We start from the raw sequence: 24,373 nt of genomic DNA on the forward strand, positions 1-24,373 counted from the left end.
TTTGAGTGATTTTTAATTAGCTAACTGCATTAAGTTACAGCTTCTCCTAAATTCTATTCCTAAGACATAAAATAATGTATTTTTTTCAAGTCTAAGAAGAAATTTTACAACAACAATAACTTTGAAGTGTAACTCTATTCCACCACCTGTGTTTTGCAAACTTAAAATAATGGTTTCTGAACTCAAAGACTAATGAAGATCCAATGCCATACGGTGTTAATAAATCACAATTACTCGGAAGAATCTTACATCAAATATATTCTCGTACTCCTCCAAAAGAGTTGCAACAATGGCTTGAGCATTATTTGCAGCATTTGCTGCAGCCAGAAGCTGAGCAGAATTATCACCATTCATATCAAAGTCATCCTCCAACTCACATTCACCAGCTAAAAGTGGACGGAGTAATAGAGGTGCCATGCAGGCAGCAACAGCAGATGGACTCATCCGATTCTCCGAAGCATGAGCAGCAATGATGTGCATCATTTTCAGAATTCTGTGAATATATAATCACAAGCACAAAATGAAACTGAGGTAAGAAAGTGCAGCAACTTCTACTGGTGGAATTAATGAAATACAATAACCCCTAATGCATCAGAGATACATAACAAGAAGATGATATTCATATAATAGAAAAAACTACTCACTTCATCAATTGGCAGCTTCAAAACCATTATAAAAACTGTCAGCTAATTTGCACCAAGGTAAATTCGTCATTATTGAGTGCCAATGCTTCTAGGAGAAGCAACCGAACAAGTGAACACAAAATGAAGGCCGGGAGGCTTCAAGCTTAAATGTAAAGCACAACATTCATTTTAACTGTTGAGAAATATGAGTAAAACTATCAAGTATTGCTGTCGAAATTGACCAATCCAATCCTATTGTACTTCAGCATGGTAATACAGCCAATCATTACCTATATATATCAATAATAAATTTACTCTTCATATCCCATACTAGTAAAATAATCTTTTTAGATAGCTTTTCTAAAATATTCTATAGTATCAATTAGAGCTGAAGCATAACCATAAGGCAGACATACCCAAATTCCATGTTGGCGTTACAAAAAAGAACACGATTAACCTCACTGAACCAAACTCCCTGGAAGAATGAAGTCTGCCAAAACTCCACCATGACACACTGAAGGGTTCAACTTTTGAAGGTTAAACCCCCTGCAGCACAAAACTCCCCAGCCCCGCCAACCTGGATGACCTCTCTTCCATCCAATCCTCCTAGGTCTGGAGAGAACTCCTCCAATTTCATCCCTAGGCACTCTCAGCCACCTATTATGGGATCACCAAGGGGAATGCCATCTCCTCCTTTCTGGAACCCTAGCATCCGTTTTCTCCTAATTGGTCCTTGTACTGTCTACTGCTCCGGCATCTCCAAGGATGTGCCACTTTCCTCTGTCATCTCTCTAGGTTCTTGGTCCCCCACTTTCCCTACCCACCCCCTTTCTTGGGGGCCAGGACATTGTTTGAACTCTCTCCCCAGTCTTCCCCGCCCCTCCCCCTGGTCAGACAGAATCCTCTACCTTCTCTTTAATATAGGCTTCATCTCCACCTCCACACCCACACACTTAGTTAGAAACCCCCCCCCCTTCTTGCCCCTTAGGCCAACCTGGTGTGGTTCAAAGGATGTATACCCCATCAATCGTTCACTACTAGGCCTATTCTACGCCTTCGCCTCCCCGTCCAGTCCTTCCTCTTATGTCACCACATCTGGGTTCCTCCCACCTGCTCAATCTGCCTTCTGGTATTAAGGACACTCACCATCTCTTCTTTGGCCAATTCTCATTTGCCATCTGGCCCAACCCCAAAGCTTTGACGGCAAATAGTGCTGGCTTCTCTCCAGCTATTTAGGTTTCTTGGTTCTTTAGTTGGCGGTCCAACTTACAAGTTGGTCTTTGGTGCTCACATTTCTCATGTTTTGCAAGAGCAAAATGTCAGAAGATGGACTAAGAAATCTCTTTCCCTTGACCAGATCTGGAAGGCCATCACTACTGATGTCAGCTCCAAACTATTTTTCTCTAGTCAAAAACCGCTTTTAAACTCCCCAAGGAACAGGCACAGTGTTGTTGCCTGAGGTTTAGATGTATCTATTTCGTTTTTTCCTAGGCTGGTGCCTTAGCCTAGGTTCCTCTCCTTCCTTTTTACCCCTTGTATACCCCCACCCCTTTTTAGCAAGGATGACCTAGAAAACAACCTAGGTTGACAGGTGAAAGGGTTGGGCCTTCACCAATAGCGTTCCCCCTAGTCAGCCAACTTTATGGACCTAAATCGTGGATATGTGAGTTGATACGAGGATACCAATCCTCAGTTTTTTCAGCCTAGTTCTTATTAGAGTTGATAGATGTTATTTAATTAGCCCTTATTAGAGTTGATACACACAAACTAATTAGTCCTTATTAGAGTCAATATTATTTAACTGTTATTTAAATAAAGGAAGGCTATAATTAGAATTAGGTAGGATATCATCTTAAAATTAATTTAGGTCTCCTTTTGTGTCTATTTCAATCCAAAAAGGACTCTTTATTGTAAGGCTGATAAGCCATCAAGGGAAATAAAGAAGACCGAATTTAAGCAGAGCAGTTTTGTGAGATTAGAAGGTGGTCAGGAACCCCTTCATCCTTGAGACGGCTGGGAAGTTCTACATTAGCTACCAAGCAAGTTGGGACTGAAGCAGGAGTCTACACTAGGTCTGGGACCTATCCACCTCCACCAATAGCTGCTGGGCAGTGTTCTGCAGATTTTCCAAGCAGCTCAGGGACCTAGGTACGGAACCCCCATCCCGCACCCCCTCCATGGTCTGGGACCTTTCTTCTACCCCTTCTTTATTTCTATTTTCAAATTTAGGAGAACTCCTTTAAACCTGCAACTTCTGTCCAGATTTTCATCGTAAATTTAAGCAAAGTATTTTTTGAGAGTTTTCTACTCAACCCCATATAATAGTCGGAACACTCATCTTTAATCATATCAACCCCTCCATTACTACAACATCCCCTCCAACCACCAGCCACATCAAATTACTAACACCCTAGATTGGCCTTCTATGAATTTTCGGATTCCCTTAGACACCCAAAATTCAAAGGCAAATCCGCACCCATCTAGCTTTCAGATTTGTCCATAACTTGGAGGATCAACCCTATATATCATCCCTTGAATTCCCTCCTAGTTGAAGCTCATGATCTCACATAAAAACCCATCTACCAAGGAGTCCTACTTGGACTCGAGTATGTCCTAAATTTTTCCAAATCAGCCCAAATTTTACATCAGTCCGTACCTAGGGCGTGCACATCATCACCGCAAGGCCACTTCACTTTCAGAGCCTTCAAGATCCAGAAAAAGAATTACAACCACTATTTCGAGAATACAATTCCCTTTCGTTTGTTTCTGGTTTTATTAAGATCCTGTAGGATCTGGCCCTTGGTTGAACCCTCAAACCAAGGCTCCAACATCATTTTGCATTCACAGCCATTAATGCATTATTTATTCATCCAAGAAAAGAAAGTTGTTAAAATAACTCTAGCATTTACTCTAAAATAAGTGCTGCCAATGGGGTCCAACAGTTATAGAAACAAATAAAATCAGTGTTGTTGTCTCTAAATTATAGAAATTTACAACATACAAACTACACTTTTTTTCATGCTGCCCACTTAAGTTGGTTCAAAACTTGTCTACCCACTTAAATGGCAAAAATTACATGTTGCCCCACACTAGCCGTTTTGAGAATTACAAGTTACCCACTGTTAAAAGTTTGACCCTTTGACCATTAAGTTTTTCAAGTTTTGAATGTCAATGGACCAAAGTACCCCTTAGCACTGCAAATGACAATAATGCCTCTCACTCACCCTTAAATGGGTGAAGGGAGATCTTCTACCTAAACCTTGGCCCCTGCCGGAAAATACCCACCGCCATCCCTCGCCAGGAAATCTCACTCTCTCTTTGAAAGTAGGCATATAAAATGGAAAACCCTAGACTACGCAACTACTTGATCTTATCCCTCTCGCTTATTTTTCTCTAACAGCAGTAAGAAGGGCGGCACAGATTACAATTAGTGCTAGTACTACCGCCGACAAACCTAAATACCTAAATACGAAATCAAGAGAAAAAGCTCTACAAAACCCTAGTTTGTGACAACACACAGGCATCTCTTATTGGACTTATAATATAAGCGAAACGAAGGGGATTATTTTCTTAAAACCCTATGATTCAGTTTAAAAAGGCTAATTAGGATGCAAATTCTTCCATTTTTCCTGCCAAGAATATAACACCAAGAAGAAAATCCTCAATTCTCTTAGACGGAAATTTTCAGTTGGATGAACTTGACAAATGCAGTGCCTTGATATCTGTGATCTACTTTTCAGATAGAGATACAAAGGTGAAACAGGAACTACTTTCGGTATCAGAGGGCTGGGATTCTAGGGTTTTGAATTAAAGACTAGAAATTTGAGTGCAAATACCAAGGTTGTCAAGGCGGCAAGGCAGCGTCTAGGCGGCAGTAAGGCGACCAAAGCGGTTAGGTCAAAATTTTTCAATACAACTACCTCCTATAATAAGCTAAACAAACATTCAATAGTTACATTAATCCAAAAAAAAAAGCATTCAAGAATCATAATTATGAAAAATTATCCAAAAAAAGAACACAAACATAAGTTCATCATCAAGCATCATAACAATGACGATGTACTAACAGGGCCCAACACAATAAATTAATAGATCTCATTATTCTGATTTCCAAGTCATTGTCCATTTAATGATTCATTGATTATCGATGTTGAGTATGGCTCATGTTTCACATTCTATTGCTGACGGGCATGGAGGTCCTATGTCACTTTGGGCCTCGGAGTTCCGTTGCAATTTGGGTCTTGATTCCGAAATGACTAAGCTATTAATTTATAAATGGCTTTGTAGAATAAATTTTGATTTAAAAAAAGAAAGAAAAAAAAGTTAAGAAAACAATATTATGTACAAAATGTTAAAAAAACGGTTGCTTTAGTGTCTAAGTGGCAATAAGGTGACAAAGCGGTAGTGCTTAGGCGAAAAAGCAGCAAAAAAGCAGCGCGTCAATTAAGCGGTTCAAAACAAGGCAGTTGAAAAACCGCTTTGCCGCCTAGGTGGACGCTTTGACAACACTAGCAAATACAGGTTGTGGATTTGCTTAGGGTTTGAGGTTCTGAGATTAAATGAACGATCAAGAAATGCCTAAACAAAGACGGCGAAAGAAAGGGAACCTCATCAAGCAGAAGAGGGAATTGGGTAACAACAAGTTGAAGGACACAAACGATCGAATGTAGCCAGGAAATGTAGATGATCCAAAACGAAAAAAACTTTGGGCATCCAACGAACCGGCCGAAAACATTCTCGATATTCGAAGGTTTAATTTTGTTAGAGAGATCCCTTCTTGGAATTCCACCCCTCTGCTGGGACCTTCGTTTTCCATATTTTTTACGGAACTCAAACTTACAATGGAAAAAAGAGAGATTTTTAATCGGAGATTTGAAGAATGTATAAAAATACCAGATTTGGATGGCAACCAGACGCAGATACAAATCAAGTCCAGCGATTTGAATTCATATGAATTCCAGTGACCAAGCGACTGCTGTGAAGAATCCCACAGTTTCAGAAAGGAAGGAACCAGATCTGATTCTGAAAAAACTTACCTGTATGAGCTCGAATCAAATGCTCTATAATTCGATGACACTCCTTCTGGGATCTAACAAGTCCAGCCAACAAAGTGATTAACTCTCTAATTAAAATTTGAAAACTCAGATCTATACAGAAACCATCGCTCATACGACTTCTTTTTTCGGAAATTTTCACGAGCCACAATCTACTCCCCACACCCGAAGGAGTACGCTGGCCACAGGGGAGACATCCACATGGAAAACTAATTCAGGTGAATCAGTGAACCCCAGGAGTTTTTTTGTAAATTTTAGAAAATTATGTGAGGTTTTTGTAAAATAAAAAACTTATATTTTCCTTCACTCCATGGGCAAAATGGTCATTTCAATTTCAAAGTTAACAAAAAAGTAACAGTGGGTAACTTGTAATTTCTCAAAATGGCCAGTGTGGGCAGCATGTAATTTTTGCCACTTTAAGTGGGCAGACGAGTTTTGGCCCAACTTAAGTGGGCCACATGAAAAAAACTCTACAAACTATAGAAATAAAGGACAGCATCACTACAATAAGATGATATCAGATGCACCAGATGATGTAAAGAGCGCCAAAACTATTACGCATATAGTTCTGTAACAACTGACATCACAAGATGCAGATGGATGATGCAGACTATGTATCTTAGTGAAAAAAAAAAAAAATGATAATAGCAATAACAAGAGTAATAATTAAACCTCTGTAATAATCGCCGATTTGGCTCTGGAAATGTCTCCAAAATTGCTGACCGCATAGCATTTACACGAGCCTCCTTCCTTTCAACTCCTTTACAACAACAAAATAAATGAACGGATAAATATATGCATAAAACAAAAGAAAAGGAATTCATCAAAAAAAATAAGAAAGAAAGGATTTGACAAACAAAAATGAAAATGAAAATACAATACCTTGACCCAGACAAGTTCTATTATTGTTTCAAAATAAAAGAAAAAACATGATGTTTTCCAAGTTAATCCACACTAACATTCATCAGACTAAAAAGAAAAGATGCAAAACAGAGGAGAACAAAGATTGGAGAAAACCCAAGGAAAATCAATGCAGGATCTTCCATATTTTTGAAGGGTTTTTAGCCATCCAATCATGATAGGTTTCATAAAAATGTAGAACTTTAGTACTCTCTATAATCAACAAATCACCGAAACAAAGGAAGCAGCATAGGGATATTGGCCCAAGAATGACAGAGATATGTCATATGTCACTAAAGGTCTCAAATATATCCTTCTGAACTCAGGTTGTCCGAGTCAATGAATGAGCTAGACAAAATAACTGGGGGATACCCACCTTCAATCACAGAGAAAGAGCATACCTACAGGTATCAGACAACAGAAACCAAATCACCACCAAAACCCTCCCCAGGGCTGCTGCAAACCCCAACCTCACCAGCAATCAGCTTATGGAGACCAAATCCAAAGAACCTTTTCAGTTTTAGAATACGACTAGAAAACTTTCATTTGCTTTTCCTTATATGTACATAACGTAACCGTATAGTTGAATACGAATGAGTTGAAGAGGTTGAGTCTCTTGTAGTGTGAGCCTGCTAGTCAGTCGTGCCATTCTTCAGTCGTTCTTTTTCCCTTCTGCATTAATCAAGTACCCCTCCTTCTCAGGTGAGTTCCTCTTAGCCTTCTTTATCACTTCCTTTATCCCTTCTATTCCATCTAAGCATCTACTTCATCTTATTTAACTTCCAGTGTTTGTTCCTCCTTTGCCCCGTTCTGTTCTAACATGACTTGCAGCCCAACACATAAAGATTGATCTCAATCACTCTGTCTTCTTCTTTTTTCATGTCGGATGGGAACTATTCTATTCCAGATGACTCTAAAAACATATGGTAAAATTCCTGCCCATAGGCCATAACCAACGGATGAAGTACATCGAAAAGTCTGTTTGAGGGATTGGCAACTTACACATTCAATGACTTTGGCACTGGACATTCCCAAAACAACAGGTTGGTTGAATTCAATACAGTAGTGGCATTCCAGCCTTCTTTCTCCTTTCAGTAACTCTAGGGGCTGGCCTTTCCAAACTCCCCCAGTTGCAAAAACCAAACAAGATGCAGAGTTGATTCTTCGACCTACCTCCAGATCATAACATTGTATCATCACGTTTTACCAATCCTTCAAACACTAACTGATAGATATGCAATGATGCATAGCAGCAGACAGTAAACAAGTAATTCCATGAGCCCCTACTAGAGTAAGGCACGCCCATCAAGAAAAGGTCTTCTATAAAAAAATAAACCAAGATTTGACACATCAAGCTTCAGTTAACCAAGAAGAATACTCATATGACTTAAAAGTGGCCCCCACACTCCTTTTCTGGCAGCAAAGGAGCAAACAAGTAATTCCATCAGCCCATGCTAGAGTAAGGCACGCTCATCAAGAAAAGGTCTTCTATATTAAAAAAAACCAAGATTTGACACATCAAGCTTCACTTAACCAAGAAGAACAGTCATATGACTTAAAAAATGGCCCTCAAGCTCCTTTGCAGTTTCCATACTACGATTCCGTGAAAGGGCAACCAAATATATATCACACAAATACACAAAAAGAATGATTATTTAATTAAAATGCAGGAAAATAAGTCATTCATCATGCTAAATATGAAGAACTTGGAAGCACAGCACTAAAGATAAATTAAAGATTTCATTCACAGAGAAATTATACCACCCTTTGGATAAAAGATTATTATGTGTCAGGTATAAGAGAGAAGACACAACGGAAAAAGAAAATAACTCGTTTAACTTACTGTATGCCTCCAGCAGTGCAGTGCAGCAGGATGCTGGAACTGGAGATGAGGGTAGCTCCCGCAGAACATGCTTCAGGCCAAAAGACAGGTGAAGATCCCAAATTAGATTCTCAAGAGAGTGAAATATTTTAACAATACAGCTGAAGGAATCATCCATCCGACCACCAAAACTCGATGGAATGGGGTAAGAAAGAAAAAGAATACCTTGACACAATCACCAACAACATGAGCATCCTCATCAGCACTGAATTCGTTCCTACCTAGTACAAGCAAGAAGGAAGCCTCATATTATAAGGCAACTAAAAAGACAAGCATTGATCACGATGTCAGAAAAAAACACAACCCATATTTGTCAAAGTGCTGGACAACCAAAGTTGTTGGGAAGGGGATCACACCAACAAGGTGCCTAGCAGGCCAAAGCAGAGAAAACAGAGCCTGGTCACCTAGGCTACACTTGGGCAACTGTGGCCACGACAAAACAAGGAGAAGTACTTTCCTGATCTATAATCAATATCAAGATGCAAACATGAATACCTTGTTCATATTCTTGTACCCTCCGATCAACCTCCTCCACATCTGCAGACTGCCGCAAGATACCTTCTACTTTCGTTCCTGTCAAAAAAGTAATATATTTAAGTAAAACAGATAGGGCATTCAAATGTTTTTTCCTTTTTTTTTTTTTTTTTTTCAAATTTCTTTTAACAGCTCATGTAATTGGTTGAAATCCAAGTTATATCTCAATTTCAAAGACAAAGGGTTTCTTATCCTCCAATGAAAATTTTGAGTGCTTAATAAATGCAAAGTTCCACTAACTAAAAATTGCATCCTACCATCATATGGAAGCCAGTACCTACAGATTAACAGGGATCATGAGCTGAAGATAGAAGGTAATGGCCCAAAAACCAAGATTTCAAATGTAATGCCAACTTATCATTAGTTACATCACAAAAGAAAACAAAAATTTATAACATAAAACCATGATCAAGCTTAAGACTGGAACTTACCAAATGTCTCAAGAAAACGAAGAGCCTTCTCAAGAAAGGATGGTCCCCCATCTATATCTTCAAGTGCAAGCAAAATCGGCCTTCCAACAACCAATGATTTGACAGTACGTTTCTCTCTCCCTGAAATGAAAAAAATACAAACCATGCACTAATATGAAAAAATCCCAGTATTGAAGAATCTAAGATACAGAAGTCAAGGCTCAAAAGTCAAAATTAAAGTCGCAACTAACAGAACCTTAACTAGTACAAATGGTTTCAAATATCTAATCTACAAGATAACATGTATAATGTAAGTCTTAGAACACAAACATTGTTGCAGAGATCCTTCTACTACATCATTTGTGTCATTTCGGAAAATTCCATTGTGACCCATGACTAGGGCAGCACTTGGGGCTTGTGCAAGAGCCTGTTCTAGTGCTGCCTTCCACTCATACAAATCTTCTGAGGACTCAGCCTGCATATTCAGAGAGAAGATAGCATGAAAGAAGAAAATATATGAGATAATTAGGAATGATTACCAAGAATTATTTGCCTGCATCACAAAAAAAAATGTAGCAGAAAACAAATAGTAAAACAAAGCACCTTAAGGGTGAACGCACGCCCATCGCGGCCATCAGGAAACAATACAGTCAGCAGTTTCTTGTCCTCTCTAACAACCACACTGCAAACAAAAATATTCACCACTTTAAGTACATGGAAACTATACATCTACATGCCCAATAGCATACAATAACTAAGCTTACCTTCCTGAATTGTTCAAGTCAATGCCCCCTAGAGTTAAGTTTACTTCACCACCTCTCTGGGGAAGTGCACTCTACAGAACAGCCATAATATCATTAATTGCTCCAACTCATCACTAAAAATGTATACAGAACCCCAAGTTCACAATAACAAGAAAAAAGGAAAATTTTTAATTAAAGGCAACGAAACAAAAAAAATTTGTAAACAAACAGGCTTGAACATGACGGAAGGCTGCAATAGCATAAGAAAATTAGCTCTGTTTATATCCTTAATTCCACCAGAATAGAAATTGAATTTTTTTATCCCTTGACACAAGGAAGAGTTACTCTTAAAACCATTAAATGTTACCATTTTTAGTGACATCAGATACCAAAATCAAAAGCCCACAAAAGGTAGGGGCATGTGGAAAAAGATTAAGATTTGTTGGCAATGATAAGATAACATCCCTCAGATAAACAGTTTCATGGAATAAATAATTCATTAGAGCAATAAGTAGAGGTAAGAAAACAGTAATAACAGACCTTATTCCTAATGGGATTACCATCCAGGCATAACTATTATTTGTACTTCTTAAGATAATGTACCTCAGCTGAAAGTCTATATGAACATCCATACACTTTCATACTGTAGGAAGTAAGTAGTTTAGGCAAAGTTCACCAAGTTTTCTAATTCTGTTTAAGCTTGGTTAGTAGAGTTTCTAGTCTAACCATGTAATAGAGTTCCATTTTAAGTATGAAACCTGTCCAAGTGTCTTATATAATGGAACCTTGACTATAGTGATAGACTATACAATTCTATCATGCATGTCTTCTTCTCCCTCAATCTTGTCTCTTCTCTCAACTCTCTTCTTCACATGTCCTGATTATATTTATCAAGGTTTTGGAGTTCCTACAGTATCCAATCCAACACAAAATCTCAACCCAACAATAGAAAATTATAATGATTCGTACTAAAGGTTTAGAGGCTTCTCAATGCCTTCTATACCCTTACTCATCTGCACCTTGGTTCTTGATAGGACCAATAGTTGGGGATAAGTACAGCAGAAATCAGGGGTGCTTGCTAGCTGCAGTGGTCGGAGGTAAGAGCAGCATCCAGTTATTGCTGAAAACAATTCATCAGCATTACTATCATTTATGAAATTTCATCCCCTTTCACCAGTGGTTTTATTGACCAAGAAACGTTTAATTTGAGAAAGAAGAGAGGGTTGCTTGCAAATAGGGGCCATTTTTCACAGACCAATTTCTCATTCTTGATTGCTGTCCATATTGAGCATCCAAAGCATTTCTTTTGCTGAACCAGGCAACTGTTCCGAGAACTTTCTGAGAAAGAGCAAAGATGGTTTCCCAACCATGCAGCTCCAGGATTTGGATCTCAGATTCAGACAAAGAGCTTGTGTGCTTATATTAAAGATATCAATTTCCACTCAACTGTCCCCCTTTTAGAACCCAAGATAACTGGAGTAGGTAAACCACACCATGCATAACCTAAAAATATAAATTATTTATGTGGCCTTCATCAAACATTTAGAGATGGGAGGCACGGTAACTCCACAAACTCAATTTACAAGCTTGAAACATACTACAGTCCAAGAGGCAGATGAAAAGTCTTTTATTTAAATGGGTGAACACTTCAAGACAAACCAGTAAAAACAAGATCACAATGATACCCACTTTAAGTTTTACTATAGATGCATAATGAGATAAACAAATATCACTTCATCAAGTAGGAGATACACCCTGCCAATTGTTGTAATACGACCTTATAGATCATACATGTCGAGCACATAGATTGATTTATAAAAACATATTCAAAAAGAAAAATAAGAAGAATATAATGGTTGATACTAACAGGATCATTTTTGAAGAAAACCAAAGATGTCCGTGTAAGGATGAACCAGCGCTTCTTCCATGACTTCCAACGTATCCCTGAAAGAGCCCAATAATGGATATCAAAAACAATGATATACTATTTGCGAGCAATACTTGTCAAAAACAACCAGCTCAATTATTTGTTAACAATTAGCATACTTCAAGAATTAAGAAGCTCTAGAGCTAAACCTCACATTTACACCATCAAAAGCCCATATAGTTCAACATTCAACGAAACTCAAAAGGGCCACAAATCATTTAAAATAAATTATGTAAAATGTTCATAATCAGAGCAATCAAGCATCAACAAACCCAGATTCTAGTATTCTACAACAGCTGGATTTGGGCCCCAAGGAAGAAAAGGAGCAAAACACAAAACCACCCTTGACTGATATGTAATGACAAGCAAAAGTATGCGCACCACAAAATAACCTCAAAATAACAGCAATGCGCCCTTATTTGGCAAGAGTATGAACGCACGCACACACTCTTTCTCTTCAGATTTCAGAACCCTTCCTAGAATGGGGATTCAAACTAATAGCTAGACAGATCCCAGAACCGTCACACAGAAGTACCCATAGAGCAAGGATTACATTACTCAGGTGGTTTGATAACAACAGAAACACGGCTTGTATCAATCCCACTGGAATAACCTTAGAGAGAATCCAGTCACACATAGGAATATGACAAAAGTATAATGTCTCCAAATAACTGACTGGAAGAACCTAAAGAGAATCCAGTCAGGTTGTGGAGGGAAGCATTGACTTCAACATAAATCCAAGCAAGAAAGAGAAGGAATTAGCTTTTGATCCTCTCCAGGCTGACTGCTCACCACTGTCGTAAAAGACTCCCAACTAGCAAAATACTTTGCTATGCTGGCCATCTTGAATGAATTAAATCATTTCGGGTAATTTTCATCTGCACTCCATGAGGTTTGATGAAGTCATTTGTAGTCCCCAAAAAAGGGCATCTTGCATTTGCCTCCCCTAATCCGAAGAAACTGAGGACACTTCATCATTTTACAACAATAACAACAACAACAACAATAAGCCTTGTCCCAACAAAATGGGATCGGCTACATGGATTCTTGCCTTCCAATCAGTTCTGTTTGAGACCATGCTAGATACAAGGCCTAAGCCATGTATATCTTTTATCACCACTTCTCTTAAGGTTATATTGGATCTACCCCTAGCTCTTCTAGTCCCTTAAATCTGGATTATATCAATTCTTCGTACAGGAGCATTTATAGGTCTCCGTTAAACGCGGTCGTGCCACCTCAAACGACTTTCTCGAAGCTTAACACTTATGGGAGCAACTCCCAAACCAACTCTAATATGATCATTCTTTATCTTATCCTTCCTAGTTTTGCCACTCATCCATCTTAGCATCCTCATTTCTGCTACACTGAGTTTATCTGTATGATTCTTTTTAACAGCCCAACACTCTGCACCGTGCATCATAGCTGGTCGAACAACGGTCCTACAAATTTTTCCTTTAAGCTTTAATGGAAGACGCCGATCACATAAGACCCCGAACACACATCTCCACTTCATCCACCCTATTTTAACTCTTTGGGAAACACCATCCTCTATATCACCTCTTTTATTTATGATTGAACCTAGGTACCTAAAACAATCACTCTAAGAAATCTCCTTATCATCAAGTATCACCGGTCACTACCTCATCGTCTGCCCGATCACGACTAAAGTTACAAACTAGAAATTTTGTCTTCGTTCTACTTAGTATAAAGCCTCTTGATTCCAAAGCTGCTCTTTATGATTCTAATTTGGTATTAATCTCCACATGAGTCTCATCTATCAACACAATATCATCAACAAAAAGCACACACCATGCGACCTCATCTTGAATGTCTTTAGTTAATTCATCCATTACAAGTGCAAATAGATATGAGCTTAAAGTTGATCATTGATGTAGCCCAACTGTAATTGGGAATTCATTACTTTGTCCCCCCCCCACTGTTCTTACACTTGTCACCGAACCATCATACATATCCTTAACTATGTCTACATATTAACTTGCAACCCTTCTTTTCTCTAGTACTTGCCAAATTAGTGCTCTAGGAACTCTATTATAAGTTTTTTCTAGGTCAATAAATACCATATAAAGGTCTTTCATACATTCTCTATACCGTTCCATAAGTCTCCTAATTAGGTGAATAGCTTCCATTGTAGATCTTCCCGGCATAAACCCAAATTGGTTCTCCATAATTGTAGTCAAGTGTCTCAAACGGGTTTCAATCACTCTCTTCCATAATTTTATAGTATGGCTCATCAGTTTAATGCCTCTATTGTTATTACAGCTTTAAAGTATCTCCTTTATTTTTGTAAATTGAAACCACGATACTTCTCCTCCATTCACCTGGCATTTTTCTTGTGCTCATCATTTTATGACCAAAATATCCTTATGCTATGGATTTCAACTTATAGCCATCAAGATTTCACAATTACAGATTAAGAAAGTGGGATGTACTTATAATTCTTAGTTTCTTATTATATATTCAAGGGTTTTCAATATTATAAATTTACAACAAAATTTTGACTTTAATACCCCCAACAATCTTGGTAAGAAAGTCCCAGCAAATCCTTACCCCCAAAACCCCAGCTCAATGTTGGTAGGTCCTATGCCCCAAGCGGTTGGTCTACTGGTTGTTTAAGTGAACCAGCCCTCTTCTGATGCCTTCCAACATAATGCCATCCAAACATCAGGTTGCCTACATCACATGGCCTACGAATCCAAGTAGAAAGGCCACTGCCTCAAATGCCTTGGATTGCCCTATAACCTAACAATAGCATGCCTCATATTGTATTAACTTTTTACACCTCACAAGTTCGCAACAATTTTGTCCATTCTTCTACTTTTATTTTTATGAATATGCTTACATTATGAAATACATGCCTTTGTTACATGGTTTTTATAGTGTCGCTGAAATGAGGATGATGAGATGGATGAGTGGGATTTAGAAATAGCCAATGAACAAATTCAAGCTATGTTAGGAGTAGCTCTAGTACATGACAAGCTGCGAGAAAAACCATTTAGGTGCACAGACATGTGCAACAAAGGCCTTTGCATGCTTTGGTTCAAAAGGATGATTTTATTCAGATTGAAGGAGCTAAAAGAAAGAGAGTCCATATAGAATGACTATAGGTAGGGGAAGTAGAGATGAAATACATGCATAGCTTGGAATTAGTAACAAGAATGACTTTGAATAGAGTTGATTAAAAAAAGAAAAAAGAAGAAGAAAAAAAGCATAGCTAGCCCATTCAGGAGGAATGAAGGCAGAACTGGTTCGAGTTTATATTGAATGTACTACATGCCCAGCTAACACCAGTAAACAAAGCAAGACAAAAGTGTCTGGACACCTAGGGAAATCCATGATTGTGCTTGTCACCTGGGTGCCCCTCCAACAACTTGCCTAGCCACATTGACAACTATTTTCAAAATAGGAAGGGCATTAACACATCTCAGAGGAGGTAATGTATTGGAACTTCCTGAGACTGCCATGTTAGGTTCTAAGCCTGTTGATACTCAACTAAAACATAAGGGTTGTGAGTTGTGACAGATTGAATTTTGTGGATAAGCACCCCTACAAATGACTAGGAAGTAAACTCTTCTATCTCACAATCAATGAACCAATAGACCTAATAATATCATTTTTTGGTCCATGTAATTAGCATAGTTAGCAAGGTGACGCCTAAGCATCCAAGCTCCTTGATTGCCTTGGGCACCTTGATGCCTTGCTAGTGTCGCCTTGCTTTTTTATCCTCCCATGCACCATGGTTGCCTTGCTAACTAGATGATTATGGTTATTAGTCATTTCAATGAAATCTCTAAGCATGTAACCTCCAGGTCAAAATGCCACATCTGGATATATCAAGGATGCAAGAGAGAAATGACTTAATTCCAAACCTCTAACTCATAATATGATAGGTAATCTAATCACTTAGAGAAGCACAAACACACAAAAGTCATAAAGTGAATCATTGAGAACTCACCAAGATATCAATAATATCTCTTTTTTTTTTTTTAGAATTCTAGATGAGAGGGGATATGGGTCAAAGTTTCGCAGCTCTTGATAATATCTCAATATCTCAGCAAGATGTCAGTATTTTACTGCAATTGTATGCTTCCCACTGAAACCTGGCTTCGATTCAAACAAAACGAAGGGAAAGTTGCACATATTCATTTCCAACTTGGATTTTTGGGTGACCAAGTTGGCTCCTAAAGCAAGTTCTTGAACCATGACTACAATGACTAGGCCTAATACAAACATTGCTTGATTCAACCAAAACAATGAAGATTTTGCACAACCTCATTTTCCAACTTGGATTTTTGGGTGACTGAGTTGGGCTCCAAAACTGAGTTCTAGAACCATGACTACAATGACTAGGCCTAACACAAAAAGCATAGAGCATGGATCATATTAAAATTGAATTGATGTCATTGAAGTCACTTAACTAAGCACATTGATATATTTGTGGTGATCAAGCTACTACGTAGCATTTACTTGACTATCAACCTGACATGCAGATAAAGCATATAGAAGTCAATTGTAATTTTGTTTAAAATATAGTGATATGGTAGTTAAGTATCAACTCCCTTTGTTGGTTCTGCATACCAACTTGTTTGTTTACAAAAGCTTTGTCACAAGACGTTTTTTCCTTAAAGGCTATTCCAAGCTGGTGGACGTGGGGTGATATTTATACTCATGCTTAAGAGAAAGTGATGTAGATCAAAGCATGACCAAGAGGAGAACCAAAGTAGAATTTAGAATGTGAATGTAGATTCATAGTCTTGTGTGGGAATGAATCTAGATGACAAGAGCCCATGAACAGATTGCATGAAAAAGAGTAATTAATGGGGGACATAATAGAGAAGAAAGAAGGATAAAGGAGTTAGGGGGCAAAAGGGAAAATTTTAGAAGAATTAGTCTTGAAGAAGGGGAAGAGGGAGAAGAAAACTCATAAGAAGAAGAGACAAGGAGAAGAGAGGAGGGGCCTGCAAATGCACAAAGCTAAAGCTTCAATTCATATGTTTCCATTCCATTCTCATTAAGTTGATTACAAGTGCTTAAGTAGTAAAAAAGACATTCTTCAATACGAAAACAACTATAATAGGACTCTCGGTAATTTAAAACTAGCAAAAACACTGATCATGCTAGGACTCTTAGGAATTTAGAACTAACTAAAAAACTGATCCTAGATGTCCTACCTAAATTAAAAATCTAATTACATAATTATCCCAACAAAAGAAATAACAAAATCCTAAGCTATCTCTAAATCTCCCACGAAAACAGTTCCTACTTTATCTCCTTGCAAGCTGGACTTGAAGCCCACCAAATAAAAAGAATTATCTCCTAGGTTACTGTTCAAGTTACTGTAGCGTGAACAGTAACTTCAGGTTGTGCTGCATCAGTAATCCATCATATAATCTACTGCCTATTTTTGCTTAATTTTTAATTTCACGTTTGGAAAATATGCTTAGCTAGAAGTTTCTATTTCAGTTGGTCCAAGCAAGGTTAGAGTTTCTATTTTAGTTGTTTCCTTATGATTGCTCACCAAAGTCTAATGACTTATAACTCAAGTCTTGGCCCTTCTTGTCTATTACTGCAATCACCTGTAGAGGCCTCCACACAATTTAAAGAAAATAAAAGAGCTCTTTTGCAATCACATGTTGCTGTGAGAGACAGTTGCTCTGGGAACAGTGAGGCAAGAAGCCAGAGATGAGAGAATTATCCTACTCCCTAGTCCCTACTCCCTCCTCCCCCCTTCTTCTACTATGCGTCTTTTTTTGTACATTCTATTTTTTTTCCAATAATCTGTGTATGACTGATCTTCTGCAAGTATGAGTACAACAGCTCAATCCCAATGTGTTATGCTTCTACTTGAGCTGTTCTACATTAGGAAGTCACAAGAATGCCACAAGGGTTGTTGGTAACTACAGTTTTTATTCTTACGTAATTCCCGTAAGTTACAATGTTACAAATATATAACAGCAAATAAGAAGAACACTGCAAACCACAAGGGTTGATAATTGTAATTTATATTCTTGTGCAATTCCCATAAGTTGCAGCATTACAGATATATCTTAACATCTGATAGGAATATCACTTCTCCAATTGGCCAGCCCAGTTTCTCCCTTAGTCTCTTCTTTCCTTCTATAGTTCTTTCAAAATCTTCTTCTCTTGGGCAACCATAGATCATGGGTATCCTTGTTTTGATTAAAGAGGTAATGGGTTATTCTAGAACAATCAGTAGACCAGAGGATGTATTGTTGTACAAATCTCACCAGCCACTCCAGCTTCCAAACACTAAATAAGGTAACTTTGCTCTGCATGACAAGTATGAGAGGTATCTCTGACAGGTGACAGCTGCCCTCATTTCATCATGCAGGAAGGCTAGAGAGCAGATAAGGTCACTCAAACCATTGAGAAAATAAAGACTTATCTAGAATAACCACACTTCAAATTTCATAGCCAGCGAATGTACAGACAACATGATGGAGTCATGTTCATGAGCATTCACTGCCAACTCCATTTCTTCCTTCTCTTTCAATGTCTTTCCTGAGCAAAGACTTTTTTCAGATGCACTTTTCAAAAGACATTTCCAATGGTGTAATTTCAACGGATAAATTCCAACAACTCTTTTTCTCCTCCATTGTATGCATCTATCAAATTATTTGAAGAACTGGAGTCCAGACTTTGTATTTTTTGAACTTACAGGTATGTCATGTTAAGCACCATTCTAAGTTTGAGGTTCGCTAGTGATGAGAGAGTACCAGAATGTTTCTTGTCTCTGGTGTTTCTCTAAGCTGGTGGAACCATAGCTGTCAACACATCGCCAAGTCGCCACTTAGGCATCTGGGTTGATTTACAGGGGCCTAGGTGGCTGCTGCCATATTGTAGGGTGTCTTGCCCTAGCTTAACAGGTATAGGACCAGCTTCTGGCACTTACTTTTTAGTACTTAAGATATTATCCCTAAATTAGAAAATATTATTTCATTTAGTAAAGATATTATTCATAAATAAGAAAACATTCACTACTTAATCCTATAAGATAGTTAAAAAATAGATCTGCATTATAAAAAATTAAAAAATAATAATAATAATAATAAGCCAGCCCCAAAGACAAGTTGTATATATGATAGATATCAAAGGGGAAGGAGGGCGTGCACTTAGGTTGCCATTCTTGCCTTGACACTGCCTCAGTCGATAGAGTACCACTTAAGTGCTTTGATTGCCCTAACACATCTTGCATTCTTGCACCATTACGATTATGGGTAGAATAGAGAACAAGATTCTTCTGTTTGGGTATACCAGTCTAATTTTATGTGCCAGTGGAACAGACCTGCCCTTTTGTGTCAGAGAGAATCAAAGAACTTTTCCAAAACAGAAAAAACCATGTCTTTGTCATATTCAAATGATATTTGGAGAGAACCCCCCCCCCCAAGAGACACAAAAAAAAGGCACTTGTACCCAATATTTCGCTCCAACTCAATACCCTTGCCGACAGCCCTCAACTAGGGCTTTGCACATCTTTAGAAGCATTCATTTCTTAAAACCAGTTTGGAACAAGTCTAGCAAGCACCATTTTATGGCTTGACAAATTTTTTTACCACAAAAAAGGGGGGAAAGAAAACATTTTCAGTGAAAACAACCGTTTCAGGACAGAAGTATTACCAAAATGTTCTATTAGTGTTCCTCTCTGACCTGATTATTATATGGTTCCTATGGTCGAACCTTTTCTATTTTATCAGAAGTTTCCTTTTTGAGTCGCACCAATTTGGAACATAAGTATCAGAGCAAGTTCCAATCCTAGTAATAATCAAATCTATATTGTCGAACCAAAACCAAGCATACAAGGCAATTAAGAACATAACCACATTTGACTCATTGATGGGTTGCCATTTCAAACTCGAGAATTGATTTCATTCAAAGTAGGGGAAAATAATAATTAAAGGGATGAGTAATTAACACACACACTGGTTTTTTCCCTCTCTTCCAACATCTTTCTCATGCAAAGACCCCTTATTTTTTCAGTTGCACTCTTTCCAATACATTTTTGGGGTCTTTTCCAGGAGCTATATTACGAAACCTCTTTTTCCCCATCCCTTACATGTATGTATAATCAGGGTTAAAGAAGAGTTGATCATTTGTATTTTCAAACTTGTAAGTGTCATGGTGAGAACCCATTGTCAAACTTCAGGTCCTCCAGTGGTTAGTGAATACCAAAGAGACACGGAGTTAAAGTGCTCCTCTCTAGCCTAAAGTTAAGTGGTCCTCTCTAACTCTTGTTGCCTACTTTTCTACATGTCTATGTTATTAGCCTTTTTTAGAGCTAATTCACAACCATTATGCAGATATTTCCTTATTGAATTTTAACCAACAAAAAGTGGGGGCTGAATTTGGTACTCAGACTGTTGCGTAAAAATGATATTACACGCCAACCGAGTAAAGAACATTTTCCCTAACAATCAAAACTTGATAACGATTCACAATTGATTGTGCCTACAGCGCAAACAATTTATCAGAAGTCAAAGGTAATGTAGAAATTTTTCCACATATCTGCACTTCTGGATGGTAGATAATACTGCCCAAAGACAGCCATCAAGAGATTCCACTCTAGACAACACATTATTAGAGACTTGTTCCCCAAAATATAAGAAAAAAAAATCCGAGAAACCACACCAATGCTAGCATGGTTGTTAAGGCAGCAAGGCGACCAAAGCGATTGGGGCTCCGCCTAGGCAATTAGGCAACAAAACGGCGCCTAGGCAATTAGGCAACAAAACGGCGCCTAGGCAGCAATAAGGCAACCAAAGCGGGTGGGTCAAAAAATTTCAATACAACTACTTTCTATAATAAGCTAAACAAATATTCAATAGTCACATTCATCCGGAAAAAAAAATATACATATATATATATATATATATATATATATATATATATATATATATATATATATATATATATATATATATATATATTCAAGAATCATAATTATGAAAAATTATTCAAAAAAGGCACACAAACATAAGGTCATCTCATCAAACCATGGTTGACAAAGTGTCCGCCTAGGCATTTACTAATTCATTAATTCTTGATGTTGAGTATGGCTCATGCTTCACATTCTGTTGCCAACGGGCACGGGGTCAATTAAGCGGTTCAAAACAAAGCGGTTGAAAAACCGCCTTGCCTCCTAGGCCGGATGCTTTGACAACCATGAATGCTAGATAACAAGAAGGAGCATCCATCACTTAATAGAGGAAATTATGTATTGTAAACAACTATAAGGACTGAGTTTTACATCATTTATTGTATCCACACGTTTCTCTAGATCATCATAGCGTACTACATATTAATGGATGTAACAACTAGCCCTCCAAGAATAATATACTTCCTATAACTGATATGCAATTTAAAGATATAAATTTCCACGGAGAATGTCATAGATAGAAGTTTTCATCCATCCATATAGAATTGTCAAACTTAGGAGCAACTCTTCGAATTAGCACATAAGTATGCATATTGATATGCATATAGTTAGCCTTCTAATGTGTCAATGTTTTTAGTGAAATTCCCAGCAAGACATAAGTTCGAGAAACAGAATGAACTTAGAAAAGCAAAAAAAATCCAGGGAGGTAGGATTACTAACCCTTTGAAGATATGAAAAGTGGTCCACTCTTGAAAACCTGCCAAATGTAGCATTAGTGGAAAATTTGTGAGGCTAAGAAGATGCAAAATAAGGGAAAACAACCTTAGAACGGATATATTGAACCCGATGTACTATGTTGAAGAAACGCAGACACGATGTAGATACTTTGGGGCATACAGAAACAGGAAACGTTAACAAGGGGGCAGGTAGCAAAGCAAGACATCGGATCACTCGCAATATCACCAGAAACACACAAGCAGAGTACATTCAATATTTATTTTGCAAAACACTTCAAATACTCGAAGTAGAAAGCGCAAAACAGTTGGTTCTTACTAATGGCATGGAATTAGTATCGAAATGGGAAGAAGAAAAAAAATCCTTAAACACAGGCACAGTAGAAAGCTCACATTTTTAGTCACACAAGCAGACACTATAAAGTATAAACTATAATTCACAAAAGTTCAGAAATTGGCACAAACTATCGAATCAAATGACAAGAAATCCCACCGTATTCGCAACTCCGACCCTCGGTCGCTCGAACGGCGCCAAAGAAGCCGACATTTTAGCAAAATATCACTGAAATTTAGGGCATCAAGACGGTCTTCAATTCCAACAGAACCACCACCAATGATGAACATTTCGACCAGAAAAACCTACCGATTGTTCCATCTAACCAATCTTGTAGAGACGCATCTCCTCTCATCCACCACGACTACCAAATGATTCAGGCCAGAGATTCCTGGGATCTGAATTGACGGAGAAGCAGAGCTAGGGCTTCAACGAAAACTCAAAAAGTGAAGTACAAGAAGACAAGGCAACAAAGCTTCATTATTTCTCTCTCTACCACACCATCTCTACTGACTTGATTTAAGAAATATGGCTTGCTCTGTAAGGTTGGTTGAGCTTGTAGATTAGGTAGAGAAGCGAAAAGGGCACCCACCTCTACTGCCTGTTTACTGCCGGCGTAAATGGTAAATTTCCATTTTTACCCAAAAAGGGTAAGTTCTCAAGTGATTTTCCGCACTCGCGTGCGAATTATCTTGATGACCGTCAATTTCATGTCAAGATTCTGATCGATCGTACACTGGAATGATAAAAGTTCAAATGTTCAATTTTACCGATCCGCCACTTTCCCTGAACCGGTACTACCCCTCCCCCCACCCCCAAAATTCCCGGAACCGGTCGACTTCGGTGAGTCTCACCCCAAAAAAAAAAAAAAAAGACTTCGGTGGGGACCACTACTGCGCTCCCCATAAAAACCGCTATTAAATTTATTAAATTATAAAATGAACCACCGGGCCTCCATTTGTGGATTGTGTGAGTGAACAGTAGAAGCCGGTTGCTCGTCCCGTGCACTCTTTGGTCTCTCCACGCTGGTAGGTCCCATGTACCACCACAATTATGTCAGGCAACGCTTTGGAGTCAGTGATTTTTTTTTTTTCCCTCTTCCTTAAATTAATTACGTATCAATTGACTGGATTTTTGGATTTTAGGATTTGTCTCCGTTACCAATAAGTACTAAGTGAATGATAGGATTCAGTCATATATAAATATTCTAATTACTAGATTTACCATAACTCTCTGGAAGAGATCATTGAGAGGTCGTAGGTTCAACCATTGTTGACGGGCATTTTATTTTTAATATTAAAATGCACTAGTATCAAAAAAAAAAAAAAAAAGATTCTACATGATTGAATCCTATCACTAGTTGAAAATTTCCTCCAAGAAGATGATACAAAACCTGAAATTTTTTCCTTTTGGTAAGCATACACTTGTCAAGAGTTATAAATTATTTCATTTACATTTTTTAAATTTTCTTTGTGTTTAAATCTTTATATTCCAAATTATATATTAATTGCATATTCTAGAGATCAATAGGATTAAATAGTGATTCCTCAACATCTATTGTATTTTCAAGTATCTCATCTTTTGCTTCTTTAACCCTCATTACCTATTTTGACTTCCAAAGAAAATAGGGCAAAAAAAATAGTCATGACTAGTTAAGGTATTATAATCATAACTAGGGCATCTACATCCCGAGGTCTAGAGTCAAATCCACCCGAACCAAAGTATCATGACCAAGGCATCTCTCCGAGCTCATTTATACACTCCGAGTCAAACCTCTCGACACATTGTTGGGATGACGGGTCAAATGGTGATTGGTCTGGTTTGACCACCAGTTCGGGACCAAGCTTAGGAACTTGGTACAAATTGGTATAACAAACGTCCTCCAATCCACTAACTTGCCAATTGATGGTGGGATTAGTGAAATATGTCCCGGGGAGCGAGTACCCCCAAAAGTAACAGTAAGGCTTGATCTACCGAGTTGTTTGCTGAAGTCTGAGTCATTGGCCTGTAGATGAGTACTTAGAAGAAGCCAATAGTCACCATATATGTAGCACATGGTTTAAGATGTTCATAAGTGCAATGGTTTTAATCAATATGAATGTAACTACCAGGTTCTCGAGCTACTGCGCACAATTACGAGCCAGTGGTTGCCCTCGTCATTCCTACTTCACAGACTTTTGTGTGTTGGGAGCTTTGCTTGGTTTTCCTCATTGTCTTGTGCTTGGTTTGTGTGTGTGAAACCCAACCCTAGCCTTAACCCGGATACTCTATTGTCTGTAGGTCCGAAAACCCGAAATAGAAGTGAAAGTCAACTATGGGCT

General features: G+C 38.1%; 1 protein-coding gene and 1 non-coding gene across 3 annotated transcripts in view; both read right to left on the minus strand.

Annotated features, from left to right (window-relative positions):
- LOC149001946 (Rho GTPase activation protein (RhoGAP) with PH domain-containing protein) overlaps positions 1–22,596 on the minus strand; it is a 40,193-nt gene extending 17,597 nt beyond the window's left edge. Inside the window, exons 1-13 of one of the 2 annotated variants that reach the window (XM_089136518.1) lie at positions 22,362–22,596; positions 22,212–22,280; positions 21,705–21,741; positions 12,014–12,090; positions 10,168–10,238; positions 10,007–10,085; positions 9,734–9,878; positions 9,425–9,544; positions 8,955–9,032; positions 8,625–8,680; positions 8,421–8,490; positions 6,350–6,437; positions 250–493 (exon numbers count right to left, since the gene is read on the minus strand). In XM_089136518.1, the coding sequence (XP_088992644.1) occupies positions 250–493; positions 6,350–6,437; positions 8,421–8,490; positions 8,625–8,680; positions 8,955–9,032; positions 9,425–9,544; positions 9,734–9,878; positions 10,007–10,085; positions 10,168–10,238; positions 12,014–12,090; positions 21,705–21,741; positions 22,212–22,265 (1,119 nt within the window). In that variant the 5' untranslated portion in view covers positions 22,266–22,280; positions 22,362–22,596. Of the gene's footprint in view, positions 1–249; positions 494–6,349; positions 6,438–8,420; positions 8,491–8,624; positions 8,681–8,954; positions 9,033–9,424; positions 9,545–9,733; positions 9,879–10,006; positions 10,086–10,167; positions 10,239–12,013; positions 12,091–21,704; positions 21,742–22,211 lie in introns of both variants that reach the window. The other variant, XM_089136517.1, reaches the window with a different exon arrangement.
- LOC149001947 (small nucleolar RNA snoR145) lies at positions 5,284–5,434 on the minus strand. Its single transcript, XR_016170589.1, has one exon. It is a non-coding gene; the product is annotated as a small nucleolar RNA snoR145 (small nucleolar RNA).
- Positions 22,597–24,373: the final 1,777 nt, after the last annotated feature.

The sequence above is a fragment of the Hakea prostrata genome, chromosome 10 (assembly GCF_041222555.1).
Source record: "Hakea prostrata isolate BN-2017 chromosome 10, UWA_Hpros_2, whole genome shotgun sequence".
Taxonomy (NCBI): Eukaryota; Viridiplantae; Streptophyta; class Magnoliopsida; order Proteales; family Proteaceae; genus Hakea; species Hakea prostrata.